The 16,860-nt window shown below is 48.1% G+C and overlaps 1 protein-coding gene across 4 annotated transcripts in view; it reads right to left on the bottom strand.

Annotated features, from left to right (window-relative positions):
* The window catches only part of SLCO2A1 (solute carrier organic anion transporter family member 2A1), a 114,598-nt gene that overhangs the window by 52,023 nt on the left and 45,715 nt on the right, over window positions 1–16,860 (bottom strand). For all 4 annotated transcript variants that reach the window (XM_032769803.2, XM_032769805.2, XM_075068622.1 and 1 more), the window contains exons 3-4: window positions 9,282–9,419; window positions 303–465 (exon numbers count right to left, since the gene is read on the bottom strand). In XM_032769803.2, coding sequence (XP_032625694.1) covers window positions 303–465; window positions 9,282–9,419 — 301 coding nt within the window. The remainder of the gene's footprint in view (window positions 1–302; window positions 466–9,281; window positions 9,420–16,860) is intronic.

Below are 16,860 nucleotides of genomic sequence, written 5' to 3'. Positions count from 1 at the left end.
TTTTCAACCCAAAATGACCACATGCACACTGGCAGAGGAGCAAAGGGAAGTCAAATGACAGAGTAAAAGCCATGATTTCATGGGTTTTTCAAATCTCGGGATTTGGGGGCTAATCTCAGGATTTCTGCTCTCTTGCAGCTAGCAATACTGCAATAAGTTCAGTTCTTTTACACGTTCTGCACCCCCAGCGCATTCCTGGCAAGGAGAAGGAGAGGGTGAGCATCTTGACTGGGGAGGCTCATGCTGCCCCCAGCAGATGTGGTGGGGAGTTACACCCCCCAGGAGGAGATCAAGTCACTTACCCGTGTTCATTTGGGCAAACTCGTACCGGTCAGAGAGGAAGTGTGGAAGGGTCACCAGGAAAGCCCCCAGGGCCAGCAGCAGGCCCCCCAAGCCGATAACCCGGGGGCGGTGAACTCGATTGCCAAAGTAGCTGACGAAGATGATGAGGGCGACATTGCCAATCTGGGGTGGGGAGAGCAAAGTGGAGAGAATGTCACGGAAGGCAGGAAGGAGATGCATGCAGGGTGACCAGATGTCCTGATTTTATAGGGACAGTCCTGATTTTTGGGTCTTTTTCTTATATAGGCTCCTATTACCCAAAATGAAAAGCACAGCAGGGCACCATGCACTGAGAGAAAGGGGTGGGGGTCACTACAAAGGCATCGTTAGCCACCCTGTGCTGAGACAGCACCTCAGAGCATCCACTCTGATAGGATAGACTTAGGGCATGTCTACACTACAAAGTTAAGTTGACTTAATTTAAGCTGATGTCCACCCACCGCAGTAATTAAGTTGGTCAAGCATGTCCACACCACACTCATTGTGATGGTGGAGTGCATCCTAACTAGCAGCGCTTGCTTCGATGCAGAGAGCAGTGCACCATGGGGAGCTATCTCACAGTGCAACTAGCTGCAGGTGGGGTTGGGATGGACTTGCAATGCCTCATGGGACCAAAATATAGTTGCAGAGGGGAATGGGAACATGGCTTCAACCTCTCATGATGCAGCTTCCTTCCTCCCTACCCTGATATCAAGGGCAAACCCATGTTTTTTCATGCCTTTTTTCAAAACCCAGGCTTAGCCACATGTAGCCCAAGAAGCGTGGACCCTGCTCAGCACTATTGTTGTGAGCATTACAAACACCTTGCGTCTTATCCTGCAGTATTTCCAGAGTTGGGATAGGAGCTGTCACGTGGAATATTGTGATGTCTTTCAAGCAGCCTGCTGTAAGCCATAGAATGAAACAATTCCCGGGTGCTGCTGGCAGTCATGCAGCAGTTGAACACGATGGAGCACCATTTCTGGTCCTGGGAAACAAGCCCTGACTGGTGGGATTACATTATTATGCAGCTATGGGATGATGAGCTGCGGCTGCAGAACTTTCAAATGTGGAAGGCCACTTTCCAGGAATGTTGTGCAGAGCTTTCCCCAGCCACGAAGTGCAGCAATACTAAATTGAGACCTGCTCTGACAGTGGAGAAACAAGTAGCGATTGCTTTGTGGAAGCTTGCAATGCCAAACTGCTACTGGTCAGGGAGGAATCAATTTGGAGTTGGTAGATCCACCATGGGAGTTATTGTGATGCACGTTTGCAGGGCCATTAACAGACTTCCGTTAAGAAGGGTAGTGACTCTGGGCAACATGCAGGACATAGGGGATGGTTTTGCATGATGGGGTTCCCTAACTGCGGTGGAGCTACTGATGGAATGCATATTCCTATCTTGGCACCAAACCGCCTTGCCAAAGGGTATGTACACAGAAAAGGGTACTTCTCAATGGTGTTGCAAGCACTGGTGGATCACAGGAGGTATTTCATCGACTTCAACTGGGATGGTCAGGAAAGGCGCATGATACACGCATCCTTAGGAACATAGGTCTGTTCAGAAAGCTGCAAGCAAGGACTTTCTTTCCAGATTGCAAAATAACCATTGATTATGCTGCTATTACTCCCCACTCAGCCTACCCCTTGCTCCCAGATCCTTCTCAGCAGCGCTGCTGCCAAGCCAGTTCTCCCCCATTCTGTATTTGTGCATTTGGTTTTATTTCCCTAGGTGTAGCACTTTACATTTGTCTTTGCTGAATTTCATGTTGTTGTCTATAGCCCAGTTCTCCTCTCAATTTCACTGCATCCTCCAAATTATTGGCAACCCCTCTAGCTTTGTGTCATCTGCAGACTTGATCAATATGCTCTGTATACCTACATCCAGGTCATTAATGAAGATAACAAGGAGTCTGGTGGCACCTTAAAGACTAACAGATTTATTTGGGCAGAAGCTTCAGATGCATCTGAAGAAGTGGGCTTTTTTATCTACAAAAGCTTCTGCCCAAATAAATCTGTTAGTCTTTAATGTGCCACCGGACTCCTTGTTGTTTTTGTGGATACAGACTAACACGGCTACCCCCGATACTTGACATTAATGAAGATGTTAAACAATACCGGACCCAGAACAGATCCCTGTGGAACCCCACTTGAGACCTCCCTCCAATCTGACATCATTCCACTAGTAATTACTCTTGCTTTGTGGTTGTTGAATGTGTTTGTGTGAGGGCCCAGAGAAGGCCAGATAATGATTTAACAATGATAATGATTCACTCTTTTCTGGGAATCACTAGCCTGTTTTAAATATCCCCTTTGGGGTAAATTGTGCATTATTACTGGTTTTTAAAGAACAATGTTATTGCTCATGTGTAGGGCCCTACCAAATTCACAACCATGAAAAATGCATCATGAAATCAGAGCTCCCCTGGGAAATCTAGCTATTGGAGGAGAGGGGGAGGAGTTAGGGTTCCTCAGCCACTGCTCCAACTGCTACTCCCAGCCTGGCTGGGGAGGTATGGGACTTCCTCTTCCCCTGTATGACTGTTTTTAGGAGGAGATCAGACCCACTTCCAGGTACCTCCCCCGGGTGCAGGAAGCTTCAGCTGGCTCTGAAGCCAGTGCAGTCACAAAGCCTCCTGCAGTCGGGGGAGGTACCTGGAGGTTGGTCTGATCTCTCAACACCCCAGCCCCTGGCCAAGAACAGCTATGCAGGAGAAAAGGAAGTCCTTTCCCTCCCAGCCTGGCCAGGACCAGCACCTAGGAGTCCCTAGCTGGGGTCCTCCCAGCAGCACAGTGAGATCAGACCCACCTCCACCTCCAGGAACCTCCCTGGGCTGCAGGAAGCTCCCTGCCTGCCGCCTTCAGAACCCAACTCTGCAAGCAGCACTGAAGTGAGCGTGGCAACCCCGTCATCCCCCTACAATAGCTTTGTGACCCCCCACAAGCCAGCTTTGGGTCGGGATCTCCACCATTACAGATGTAAACATCTGAAAATGTGAAATTGACCAAAATGAGCCATGACCTTGGTAGGGACTTATTCATATGCTAAAGGCTAACACTCGGCAGGTTTCCTTAAAACACCAAGTGGAGCATCTGAATTCCAGACTTGGCTTCTCGTTGTCTGGGTTGTCATGGATTGGGGCAGAGTCTGCCAGAAGAAAGAGTTCCACTCAGCTTCCAGCTAGTTAACAGCTGTTACTGGTGGATGATTTAGGCTTCTTCATATCCTCAGCGGATGTAAACTACCCTTGCACTATTGACATCAGTGAGGCTATGCTGATTCACACCAGGTGAAGACCTGGCTCTAGATAGCTTTCAACACACACACACAAATATGCTCCATAACAATCCCCTCAGTGTTGTGTTGCATAAGGATTTGAATATACAACTAAGACAACTAAATCCCCACATGATGCATTGAAAATGTCCCTTTTGGGAGCAGCATGAACTAATAACCTTCCCTCTCCCCTGCAATTCAGTGATAAAGTCACAATCCATCACTACCTCCTTTCCCATTTGTTCTTGGCAGAGATAAGCTCTGGAGCTCTGTAACGTGAGGTGATGTTTGGATCTAGGTGTTTAGTTTGAAGCCATTTCCTTAGTATTGCTGTAGAGATCTCCAAACAATCCTACCAAGCGTACGATTGATAGACAAAATGGGTGAGTTGTATAAAGTTATAATTACAGGGGTTGTGTCAGTCTGGAACAAACTTAACATTATTAAATTAGTCAATTATGGCTAAATATCCTTTTTTATATATTTGTGTGGCCTGACTTGTTTGTCCCTTTTGATTCTTGGAATTTCTTTAATAGTAAATGAGAAAAGTTTATAATCCCAGAAAGACAGGCAGGGGAGCTCACATAAAAATATTATAAAGCGTTGAAACAAAGACAACGCTGTTGTTTGAAAACCGATGGTCTCTGAATAGGATGACAGAGACTTATTTCAACCACCTCACAGTTATTGCTGTAATGGAATGTCCCACTTGCTGTCTGCCTTGCTCTGAAGATGAAGTCTCTAAGCACAGGACAATATATTTTACGGATGAGACGTACTGGGGATGTTGGTATGTCCCAGCTGTGAGTGTTAGGACATGGTTCAGGGTTTTGCCAGCACACTTCAGGGGTACTGACATTATAATCACTTAAAGCTGGTATTTGGCACATTCAGATTGGAACTTGTATGTTTCACCACATTTTAGGTCTGAGCCAAAGCCCAAAGTCAATGGAAAGAGTTCCACTCACTTCAACGGACTTTGGATGTGGACTTGAATGGTTTGGAGCACAGGAAATATACTTGCCAGAAGAATGACCACCCTGCATTGACAGGGTGCACATTGTAAACCCATATGGCTGTGGATGATAGGTATAATTTGTGACACTAAAAGCTTAGGGTGGGATTTTCAAAGGTGACCAGCATTAGCCTAATTCTGCTGTCCTTGAAGTCAGTGGTAAAACTGTCATTGACTTCAAGAGCACCAGAGTCAGGCCGGTGCTGAGTGCTTTTGAATATCTGTAAGGCTAGAATTTTCAAAGAGGGACCAGGAGAGCTGAGCAACCAACTCTCTTAGGTTTCTTTGAAAAACCCACCCTAAATCCATAATTTGTCAGTCGAGCACCCTACATATATACAGCAAGTACCATTCCAAGTGAGCAGAGCGCCAGCATTTGTCCTAGAAAATGTTGAAAACATTAATGTGAATAAAATATATTAGACTTTCATAGGAACCAGATAATCGGTATTTGTTCATTTCACAAAATACACTCAATTATGCATTCTGGGGTGCATGCGTATTTTACCATTGGTTACACAGCAAGAGAAAAAATTAATTACTCAAAATTGAGCAATCACTAACTTCCACTCCCCACACAAGAACCTGGGGAAAGAAATGGGCACCAGGCCCTAAAGGCTGACAAACATGGGCTCAGCCAGATCAATGCAGGAAGTAAATTCCAGAGATTAAGATTTTCCAATAAGAACATTTAGTACCCAGACAATTACATCTAGGGCTGTTAGCTGGTGTGCCCTAGTGACCTCAGAACCAGAGAGCTTTCCAGTGAAATGCAATAATCTAATCAAAAGGTCACTAAGGCAGAGGTCACAGTGGTGACATCCAGATTCAAGAGAAAAAGCTTACAAAAATCTGGCCTGGTATAAGAGAGAAAAAGGGGCTTTAGGGCACCAATGGCACCAGTGATTCCAGGAGGAATCAGGGATCCAAAAATACTGCGGTGAACTGCTTTGGAACAGAGAGAAGAGACCCCCTTCACTGATGCAGATGGAACCACACCTCTACCCCACTTATTACTTATCCTCAGGATCCTTCCCCAACCCAGTCTGGGCCAGATTTTCAGAAGGGCTCAACACACAACATGCTGAACTCTCTTGAAAAATCTGATCATATGGAATCTATGCCTGTCCAGATTAAGCATTCAAATCTTGCCCAGAAATTGGGTTAGACTAAAAATCTGTGCCATCCACAACCCATAAGAACAGGACAGAGCAGCATGATATCACAACATAGAGGTGATAGTATTACCCACGTCATTTCAGTACCTTCCTCAGCAGCTCCACATACACACTGAACAGGGGGGTCTTATAGGACCTCATGTAAGCTAAATACCTCACACAAGAAACCTAGCAATCACTTCAAACCACCCTCTAGTACCTCATGAGCAGGAAAAAGCTGGAGCCATTCAAAAGCAATAACTTAAACAATACCACAGGTAAGGCCCTCAGGCCAGCAACAAAAATATCATGGTGATTGCTGTTGAATGCTGCCGAAAGATCTAAGAAAATCAGCATGGACACCTGACTTTCATCCACAGCAAGGAGGAGATTGTCGGCCAACAAGCTGGTATGTGGCTGGGCCAGTGCTATCTGGATGACTCCATAGTTGCCTGGAGATGATGGGAGAGCAGGAGACAGCTGGCCAGACTGCTAGAGATATGTGAGCGGTGGCCTAACCATCACATGTGTGAAGGAAGCTGGCAACCTGCCTTTCCAAAGGGAAGTGATAACTATCTTAATGGGCCAAATTAAATTTATAGAGAACAAATGAACGAGATAGAAGGTAAGAGGAAATAAAATGTTTAGGATGAAAGAAGGAAAGAAAAGCATTAATCTGGGTGTCTGACCAGTGCTATCTAACTAGCTACTGTCTAAGGCACTTCTACACCACCTCTCACCATACCTAGCTAACTGTTGGCTTCTATATACCACTGTGCCAGGACCTGCATTGCAATGTTAGTTGAGTTTCTCCAATTGGAGCTTCCCATTTCAAGAGCCGTACGTGCAATAAGGAACAGCCTTGATGGAATTCTTGAAGAGAACGCTCTGTGCATGTGCAGCAGCCACCTTGTTAATTAAACACCTCTGAGATTTTACATTTTTCCTTTCCAGACTTCCGGACTTGATTGTACCCTACACGAAAGACCGACCACTTGCCAAACTTCAGGTTTAAATCAAAGCTGTTCCTGAGTCATAAGGAGCTGAGTTATAACTCGAAAACAGCCAAATTGAGGCCAGCCCAGTAACATAGTGCTACTGCTGCCCGAAACCATGCAGGGAATGCAAGTTCAAAGTCATTCCTTTGCTTCAGGGTCAGCAGGAGCTGGGAGCACTGGGAAGCGTACTCCATTCTTAGGGCTGTTGATGGCTGTGTTTCCTCTTAGCAATGACCAGAAGGAGCTGAGAGCATAGGTGCTGACTCCATGGGTACTCCAGGGCTGGAGCACCCATGGGGAAAAATTAGCAGGTGCTCTGCACCCACCAGCAGCCAAGCTTCCCCTGCCCCCTCCTCGCCTCTTTCTCCCCACCCCCAAGCATGCCGTGTCCTCCCCCTCCCTCCCAGCACTTCCTGCCCACCGCCTAACAGCTGTTTAGTGGCATTTAGGACTTTCTGGGAGGGGGAGGAGCAGGGACACGGCACGCTCAGGGAAGGAGGCAGAGAAGAGGCAGGGCAGGGGAAGGGACTTAGGAAAAGGGCGTGGAATGGGGGCAGGAAGAGGACAGGGCTGGAGTGGGCAGAGACTTTGGGGAAGGGGTGGAATGAGGGTGGGGTAAGGGTGGTGCAGGGGCGGGGCGGGGCGAGTGGTGAAGTCAAGCGTCCACCAGGCAGAGGGAAAGTCAGCGCCTATGGCTGAGTGTGTTTGGTGAACAGAGGCACTGATTGACATTAAACACTGCTGCAGGAGTGGAAGGGGACCATTTACACATTCCCTGTTCAGGGGCTGTAGGGCCTAGTCCATCACTGGGGGAGAGCTGAAGACAGCCTTTGGTCCTGATTCAGCAGGGTGCTTCAATATACACCTAACTTTAAGTGCCTTGCTGAGTCACGGTCCTAAGTTGTGCCCCTGTTTCAATGTCCCCTATTGAGCTTTGCAGGGGCATGGAATTGCCAGGGCTCAGGTTTGCCCCAGAGATACCTCCCCGACCCCGCCATGCTTGAAGCCCTCCTTCCTCTAACCTGTCCCCACTTTGACACTGCTCAACCTTCTGCCCACCCCAGAACGTTGCATACATCTGCAGCTGCTGCAGAGATGGCACAGAGCAAGCAGAACTGGCTCTGTGCCTGGGCAGAGGGGCCTATGCACCTGTGGCATTCTCCAGGGGATTCATACCTGCCCTACAGCCCCTTTTTCACCAGTCTAGCTGGATCTATGGGGCCTCCTGGGCACCAGGAGTGCAGGGGAAAGAACAAAAAACCTTCAATTCAGGGGCTAAACCACAGCTGTAAGCCAGGTCCCAGCCCAGAGTGAATGACATCTGAGTTAGGAATGCCTGAAAACAGGGATTTCTCATGGAAAATGCTAATAGATCCCTAATTATAGTGGCACTACTCCAGCGCTGCTATAATAAAACCAAGCAGCATTTGGTAATGCTCTATTTTAGTCCCAGGTGATGCGAAGGATTCGGTAATGTTTTAGCAAATGCCCATGAAATAAATTGGGGGTTGCACCTTCATGTAACAAGACATCACACATTGCATCCAGCAGTACTTCTGAGGGCCTGGTTCATTTCAGTTAAAACCATAGGAGTAGCTTGCCTCCACTGCAGACAGGCACCAAGATGTAGGTCAGATTCTCTTCCCAGCAGTGATTAAAGGGGGAGAACCATGTTCTAGCTTTAGCGGGTTCTCTCTCTCCCTTACATCTCTGCTAAGACTATCCCCTTAGGAGGAATAGAGTATTCTAAGTCACAGTGGCCTCTAATGAAGAGTCTCACTAGCTGCCATCCTCCAAAGCTCTGCGCAAACGATACTTCTTTCCCTGAAATGGCCCCACCCTGCTGTAGTAAATGGTGGGAGCACTAGTGTAGACAGGACTAAAGCCACTCTGGACATTTGAAACTGTCATGCTTGTAAGAGTATGACATGATGGGCAAAACGCCAGCGCCCAACTGAGCCCAGACTACACTGGCATTCCCACCATTGCTGTCACAGCCAGGTGTAGCAGCCACGGGGAATTTTAGGGACACGAATATAGTGCATATGGAGGTCCAAATGTCCTGCTGCTGGCTGCTTCTGCTGCTGACTCCCAGCTTTCCCACTGTGACCTTGCAATCCTGCAGCACGCCTGCTGGTGGGAGGGAGTACTATATGTGGTGTGGCAGAGACAGAGGTGGACCACCAGGGCAGATGGCCCGATAAGAAGCATCTGCCCTTTAAAAGTGAGAGAGGGCAAAAGGAGAAGGAAGAAAGGGAGGATCTGGGGCAATACTCTGTTTCCCAGACACCAATTCTAGTCCCACAGTCCCTTAGACTCCTGCTTCTCCCAAATTTCTGTTTACCCTGATAGGAGTCGTCTCTGGCAGGCAGACCCAGCAATCAGCTCATCTGGCACTTATAGGCTTTGCTAAGGAAACACAGAGACAGGGCCCAGAGGTCCTTCACAGAGAGCAATACCTCCACCCTCATGTCTCCCAGCTGAGCCCATTCGCATGCGTCTCAGGCAATTACCTCATGCAGGCTGGAGATGAAGCCGGAAGAGAGACTGGAGAGCCCAAAGCGCTTCTCAATGGTGGTCAGGCTGCTCTTGAAGTTAGCACTGTAAAGAAGTTGGAATAACTGGAGGAGGCCATGGCAAACCACAAACACCTGTGAGCAAAACAACACAGCATGACAGTTAGTAACTGAGCCATGCCCCCACAAAGCCAAAAGCCACACCCCATGCTGGCGTGTAACCAATTCAACAGTCATGGACACATCCGCTTTATAACCATCGCACACAGCATGTGTGAACATAGCAATCAGCTCGGTCCAGGAGTCACCCTCACAACCTCATCAGTCAGAGGCCTTCATTTAAGAGTGATTTCATTATTAATTTCTTTGTGCATGGGCACAATTCCCCAGCACGTTATCTGCTCTCAGGGCCCCATCTCTGCTACAGCCGGCCTAGGAGACCAGGATGGAGCTTGGCTTCTGGATTCATTCGCCTTGCTTCTGGCTTGTTGGCACAGTGACATGAGGTCCACTCTAAATGCTGGCCTGATTTTCCCAAAGGCAAGCATCCCCCTCTGCAGCACTCCCAGCTCACAGACTCAGAGACGAGCTATGGGCAGAGCAGCACCAAGAACTATACAGATCTCCTGCCCTGTGCAGGCTGAATGCCTTCAATGAGGGCTTGTGGGAGGACAGTAGGAGGTGGTAATGTGTGTACTGAAACCTAGCTAAATATTCCTGTGCCGCCCAACAACTCCAGGAGAGTCACTCATCAGTTCTTTGCCATCTATAGCAAGACAAAACCAAAGCTCCATGTTAGCTGTGTGTTCCCTGCTCCCTGTTGGCTAGCAGAATATGCCCTAGGCACACTGACTCCCTAGCTAAAGAGATCTGTCATCCTTCTTCCCTTGTGCCGATGCATCCAGAGCCCTATCCCTGTCTCACCACCGCATGTCTGACATCTTTTGCTCCCCAATGGACCTCACAGCTGCAGAGGTGCTTTGAAGGAGTCACTGTGCCAGCTAACACCAAGGTTTCTGGGGTGCAGCTGAGGCCCAAAGCCAGTGAGACACAGCTGCGCAGAACTGGGGACACCATTGCGGAGAAGGGAACTGCGGCAGAAGCAGCAGGTGTGCCACAGCCGGAGGAGAGTGGTTCAGCACTGACCTGCTGGAAGGTGACTTGTTGCCAAGCCCCTGTACTGCACTGGCACCCAGGTACCACTTACGGTCTCTGTAACCCTATGGCTGCCTCTCTCCCACAAGCTTTTGTTTTCTTTGCAGCTGACTAGCTGAGCAGCAAAATCAGAGCCCACTTGGGGAGTGGCAGCATTGTACAATGGGTAGGACTGGCCTGGGATCCAGGAAGCCTGTCTGCTATTCCTAGCTCTGCCACTGATGTGCTGTGTGCCCTTGGGCAAGTCTTTCCATGCCCATTTAAGCTGGGTGGGAACCCAGAGAGACAAAAGATTCCTGCCTTATATGTAAGATCTGGAGCCAGCGACTGTGTCTTATTCTATGGCTCTGCAGTGCTCAGCACAACGGGGCCCTGAGCTCTGCTGGTGGTGATGAAATACTAATAATAACGATTATGATTTTTGTGTTTAATAAAAAATAAATTCAGAATTAGACCCAGGGACCAATACATTTTGTTTTGACTGATTTAGGAGCTAGGAATCTCTCAGCCAGCAATTTGCCTAGTAAGCTTCACCCCAATGTACTCTTCCATGGCAAGGCTGATGGAGGAACCATTAGTGAAAAAGCCGTAATGGGGGCTAGATCAGGCTTGTGGAAAGCATGAGTGGCTCAGTCCCTGTGTGGAGGCTGCAGGATGAGAAGGCTTACTCCTTCATATGGTGGGTGACGTGGTACAAGCTGAAATGGAACCTTCCACTTTATCTGTTGAAGGTGAGAGAAATTCTGCTGTGGGCCCCCTTCCCAGGACATCTGTGTGCTACGTAACAAAATGGACTTTTAACTCTGTCTGGAACTCTGGACTTGAACACTCTCTGCAAGCAGTCGCTGGGCAGTCCTGGCCTGATAAGTGGTTTACTGCCTCAACTGCGGCTGCTTTACAGACCTCCTGTGACTTTTGCAGCTCAACCTGCTTCCTTGCTGCACCATCAGAATCCTGGAATAGAAAAATGCATGGCAGGGGACTCTGCTTCTTTAGCAGCAGGCTGGCTATAGATGCTTACAAAGTCTCCTGAAAGGACTGCATGCATTACTCCTTCTTAATTAATTTGTTAATGTTTGTGCAGGGCATTGAACATGTAATTATGCAACAGAAATGCTAAATATTATGACTAAGTAGTACTATGTATGTGTTCACTTTTATGGCTGCTGGGGATTAGGGATTATATACTGTAGAATATTTATGGTGTTTATATAACCTGGAATACGTAGTTTTATTGCATTTTATCGGTTCCTGCAAACAACTTATCCTTTCTTCGCTGCTGGGAAGTAATTGATTTAGTTTGGGAAGGAGTGTTGTCTAGTGGTTAGAAAAGGGGACAGGGAGTTATGTTCTTAACTCTGCACTGATGATTATTTGTATTACGCTCGTGCCCAGAGGCCAGGGTCCCATTGTGCTAGGTGCTGAACAAACGTCTAAGAAAGAGACAGTCCCTGCCTTGCAGAGAGAGACTTGCTGTGCTGTCCAAGCAAAGAACTCAGTGCCAAATTCTCAACTCATGTATATCGGTGTAAAACGGAGTTGAAGATCTGGCCCATTATTATCAAGATATGCCTCCATTTCAGTCATATATAAAACAGGTGAAACAATCCCTCATTTAAGAGGTCGGGTTATTGTTTGTACAGAGCTTTAAGAGCCACAGATGAAAGGGGTTGTATCCATGCAAAGTATTATTGCTTCTTAAAGATCTTGATGGCATGACAAGAGCAGCAGAGAGCTGGGATCCCTAGGGCCCCACTACGTAAGGGGCTTGGCGAGAGGAAACCAAACGGATGGGGCTAGTGCAGCAAATGGAGAGTTGGAGAGGGAATATGTAGGCTACTTGGGACAGGGCAGGAATACGATCAAAAGAGCCAGGGTAAAATACAGCAAGGAAGTCATCCGCTTCCGGAGATGGAATAGGACGCTCTCAAAACTCTTTGATCTATATTTAGTCAGATCAGTTTTTCTTTGTTTTCTTGGGAATGTGACTTGTCCAAACTGTGCCAATACTATCTAAAAAATAATTAAAGAAGGGGAAAAGTCTTTTTATGTAAATTCTCAGGAAATCAAATATTTGCCGGACTCCGGAAGAATGCCCAGCAAAGATAAAGTTGGGAAGCCTAGACCCGCACACTGGAGATCAAAGGTATCGCAGTGCTAACAAACTCCTCAGGTCTGTGGCTGGGTTAATAATAAGGATTATTCTTTATTGGTACGGTGGTAGCACCTGAGAGGCCGGACGGGAAAGGCCATGGAGATCTTATGCAATGTTAATGCAGCAGTGTCCTCCAGCAATGAAAATGAAGCATGTGAAAGGAAACTGGTGATTTTCCCCATACTGAGCCCAAACCAAGAACCCTCCATCCAATCTTTATATCTCTGCCATGAACTGCACCAACACCCGAGATCCAAACACCATGAAATCTGAAGTTTTCATATCTGGATCAACACCTTAACTTTCCCAAATTTCTTGGGGTGAAATCCTGACTCCATTGAAGTCAAAACAAGTTTTTTCCATTGACTTCAGCAGGGCCAGGATTTCTCCCTGGGCATTCAGATTTCGTTTATTATTATAGAGCTAGGTTCAAGCTGTGAACTTGGATTTGAACCGGGATCCAGATCCGGGGTTTTGGTTCAGGCTCCTTCTAAACTCAAGAGTAAGGTTGTAGGATAAGAGGAGACTCCATGGGGCCATAGATATCTGCTACACTGGATACAGCAGCATGATTGCAAGCAGAGAAATGGGAGCCAGAAGAAAGGGAGACGTGAGGGAGGGGATGGGCTCAAGAGGACAAGTTGTGAGTCAGAGACTAATAATAGAAAAGAGATCTCCAAGTCAAGCCTGGGCCAAAGGTGGCTCCTCATGAGGAGGAGGAATCTCACTGACAGATCACGTTCAACTATTTTTTGAAAATCTAGCTGGATCCTGTTTAAGTAGGGCTAACTAGGAAACATTAGGGAGGCCGAGGATGGGGGCTGGGAGCACCGAAGGTACAGAGCCGCTGGAGAGAGTCTATGGTGCAAAGGACTGGGCAAGAGAAGCAAAGCTGTACATGAAGGGGAGGGCGGAGCTGAGAGGATGAATTTACATGGAAAGAGGCAGCAGGATCCCAAGCCCTTCTCCAAAAGTGCTCAGCAGCATGGGAAAAACAGGAAGGTCCAGAGCTCTGGGGAGAGCCAAAGGTGGACAGTGGAAGGGTGGACACAGCTGGGAAATGAAAGCCCAGGCTCAGAAACAAGAGGAAAGGTTGAAAGCACAAACCTTGATGGCACCAGAAGGCAGCGAGGATGGGGAAGGAAACCAAGGGGTGGATGCAACAGAGGAGTCCAAAATGGAGAGACTGGACATCACAACTGACAGGATAGGGGAGAGCGGGAGAGATACACTTGTTGAAGGAGAGCAAGTGGTGATGACGGAAGGAATTCTCTGCCCTCTTACCAATGATCCCCTTCATTAGGAGTCACTAGCTGGTGGCAGAAGGAACCTCTTGAGGGGTTGTTGACTAGAAGTCAATCCATCTGACTCTCCTTGGCCAGACCCCTGACAGACTAAGGCAGGGTGACAGAGTGGGTGGGGAGAGGTGTGGCAGTAGGGCCTGAGGCAGGGCGAGGCAGGGATGGACCGTGGGGAAGGAGTGCCAATGGGGCCAAAAGCAGACAGATGGAGGAGTGCTAAGACAGGGAAGTGCAAGCACTGGATAACATCTTTTCCACCTGCCCCCCACTGAGTAGCAATGCAAAGTACAGGGGAAACTGAGCCACGCACAGGATTCACAAAGATATTATGGAAAATGCTCAGAGTCACAGGCTGTAACTCAGCAGGCCATGGTTAGAGTGGGCTGGGGGCAGCACGCTCTGGTGGCAGCTCAGCAGGCCAAGGGTCAATTTGTGACTCTGCCACTGACCTACTTGGGCACGTCCCTCCCCCTCTGGTTAGACTGGAAGCTCTTTGAGGCTGGGGCTGTCTTTCATTGTCTGTCTGTCTGTCGTACACCTAGCACATCTCAGACAGGGCTTGTCAGTGCTACTGTAATATGACAATTATCCATTTTACAGCTGAGACCCTAAGGATACATCTACATGGTGAAAAAACCCTGCAGCAGCGACTCTCAGAGCTCGGGTCAATGGAGTCAGGTGCAGGCTGCAGGCCTAAAAATCGCAGTGCAGACATTCTAGCTCAACCTCAAGCACAGGCTCTGAAACCTGTCTAGAGGAAGTGTTTCACAGCACAGGCTCCAGCCGAACCAAAATGTCTACACGGGTAGTTTTAGCCCTGCACTGGACGCCCGTGGTTGCTGACCGGAGCTCTGAGATTCAGTGGCACCAGTGGGGTGGAGAGCGTTGGCTGTGTAGACTTGCCCTAAGTCCCTGTCTCTATGCAACAGCAGTTTGATCCTATCCTTTCCCCACTACTGTAACTGATGTGCAGGATTCTCTTCCCCCACACGAGCCTGGGTAACCCCAGCTAAAGAGGCTGATTTAATAATACTGATTTTTATTACTCTTTGCTGTGGGTCTCTGTGCTCAAGTGAACAACACTCGGGGAGGTGGAACCATCCCAAGCGAAGATGGGCACGGAAACCAGGCAAATGCAAAGAGCAGTGCCTGAGGTCAATGGCTCTGAGGCCAGGGGATGGGAACTGAAGGGCAGGGGAGTTTTATTACTCTGGAAAAGCTGAAATTGGAATACCACCCACAACATTACAAAAAAAGTCTCTGATCTAGGTTAGTTTCAGGAGCCAGGCTGGATTGTGGAATTTTCCAGATGTGCTTTGGTCAGTCTTGAGCTGATATAGCCAGGTACCTGATCCAGGGTCTCCCTCACATCCAGCAAACTAGGCGTCTACTGGACTAAGAATGTCCAAATCCCACAGAGGCGTTGTGCATAAGTAACAGTGAAAGGCCCTTCTTGGACTGGAGTATCCCTGAGCATCGGCCTGAGGAGGACTGAAAGCATCACTCTGAGGAGACAGGGTACGTGGCTTGTGATAATGAAGGGGCAGTTGTTCAAAGGCACAAATGGGAGCTGGGCATTGAACTCCCACTGTAGCTTTGCATATCCCTTAGCAAGGCCTTGACCTCCTCTTTTTCTCTCACTACTCCCTGGTGTCTTTCTATGTGCCAGCCGTTCTGCACTTTGCTTCATTCTCTCCTCCCTCAGACTAATTTGTCTATATTTCTCCCTCTTCTTTAAAGGTTGCTGGTTTTTCCTCTTTCCTCAAGAGGTTCTGTGTTTATTAATTATGAGGTGGATCACAGCAGTGAGACCCAGCCAAGCTCAGGGATTGCTAGGTTAGGGACTGTCCTGACACATAGTAAGGGATTGTAAGTGCCTCAAAGCATGGACTATCTAAATAACCAACGCAGACAAAGAGAACAGCAAGCCAGAGGCAAAGTGACTAGCCCAAGGTCACATGGCAGGTCAATGGTAGTGCTAGGTGCATGCACTGAGCACCTCGGTGACAGGTCATTCAGCTTTTATAAACCTTTACCAAAAAGGGTTTAAATAAGAATAAAAAACTAACTCTGAGGGAGGTGAGATGTTGACACAAAGTGCAAACAATGGCACCAGGGGGAGGGGGCCGGAGGACCACTCGCATGCAAAAATTCTGTGTGCATCTCAAATCCATAGTTCACTGACCCTCCTCTACCAGAGACAGCAGAGAGCCTGCCCCTCTCCAGCAGGATTTTCAGAGCTTTGGGCAAATTCCTGATCAAGGTGCAATAGTATAGGCACATGGAGCGAAGCACAGAAAAGCCAAGGCATGCACCCACATGCATCCGCAAACACGCACGCACAAACCCCTCCCTCTATCCCCTTTTAATCACCTTTCAGAGTGGCTGAGTGCTCATGGCTGCAGGTTGTTTATACAAGATGCTTGACTCCCTTCCAAGCCACACTTTACATTAAAAGGGAAGCAAGCACCTGGGGAGAAGATCCTCACACACATACACACAACTCCCACTGCCTACTCCAGGCCTGGAGCTTCCAGGGCAACATTTTTGCTAAGGAAAAAAACCCACCTTGTTGCATGGTGCAGAAGGAATATTTTCCCCACATTCTTGGATCCTTGGGACTATTCCCTCTCCACCCCCACGTGTCCGATTTGAAATGGATAGCATTGTTGGACATTAGGGAAAGGCATCAAACCCAGCAGAAATCTACTCCTCCAGACTTACTCCATGGGACTGACTGGCACAAGGGGAATTATAAAAAGAATCTACATGCCACAGCTACCACACAGCAGACCGATAACTCACCAACTCATCTGAGGAGCCAGCACTGGGATCCTGGCATTCAGTTTCAAAGACAGGCTGGGGAACTGCAAGGACACAAATCTATGTCCAGGAATTGTGGCCAGCTGCATGATGGGACTCTCCCTCTGCATATGGCTAGCCTATCTCCCCTCTGCAATGATGA

This window comes from Chelonoidis abingdonii, chromosome 8 (assembly GCF_003597395.2).
Source record: "Chelonoidis abingdonii isolate Lonesome George chromosome 8, CheloAbing_2.0, whole genome shotgun sequence".
Lineage (NCBI taxonomy): Eukaryota > Metazoa > Chordata > Testudines > Testudinidae > Chelonoidis > Chelonoidis abingdonii.
The sequence above is the reverse complement of the archived record's forward strand: the minus strand, read 5'-3'. Positions and strand labels throughout refer to the sequence as shown.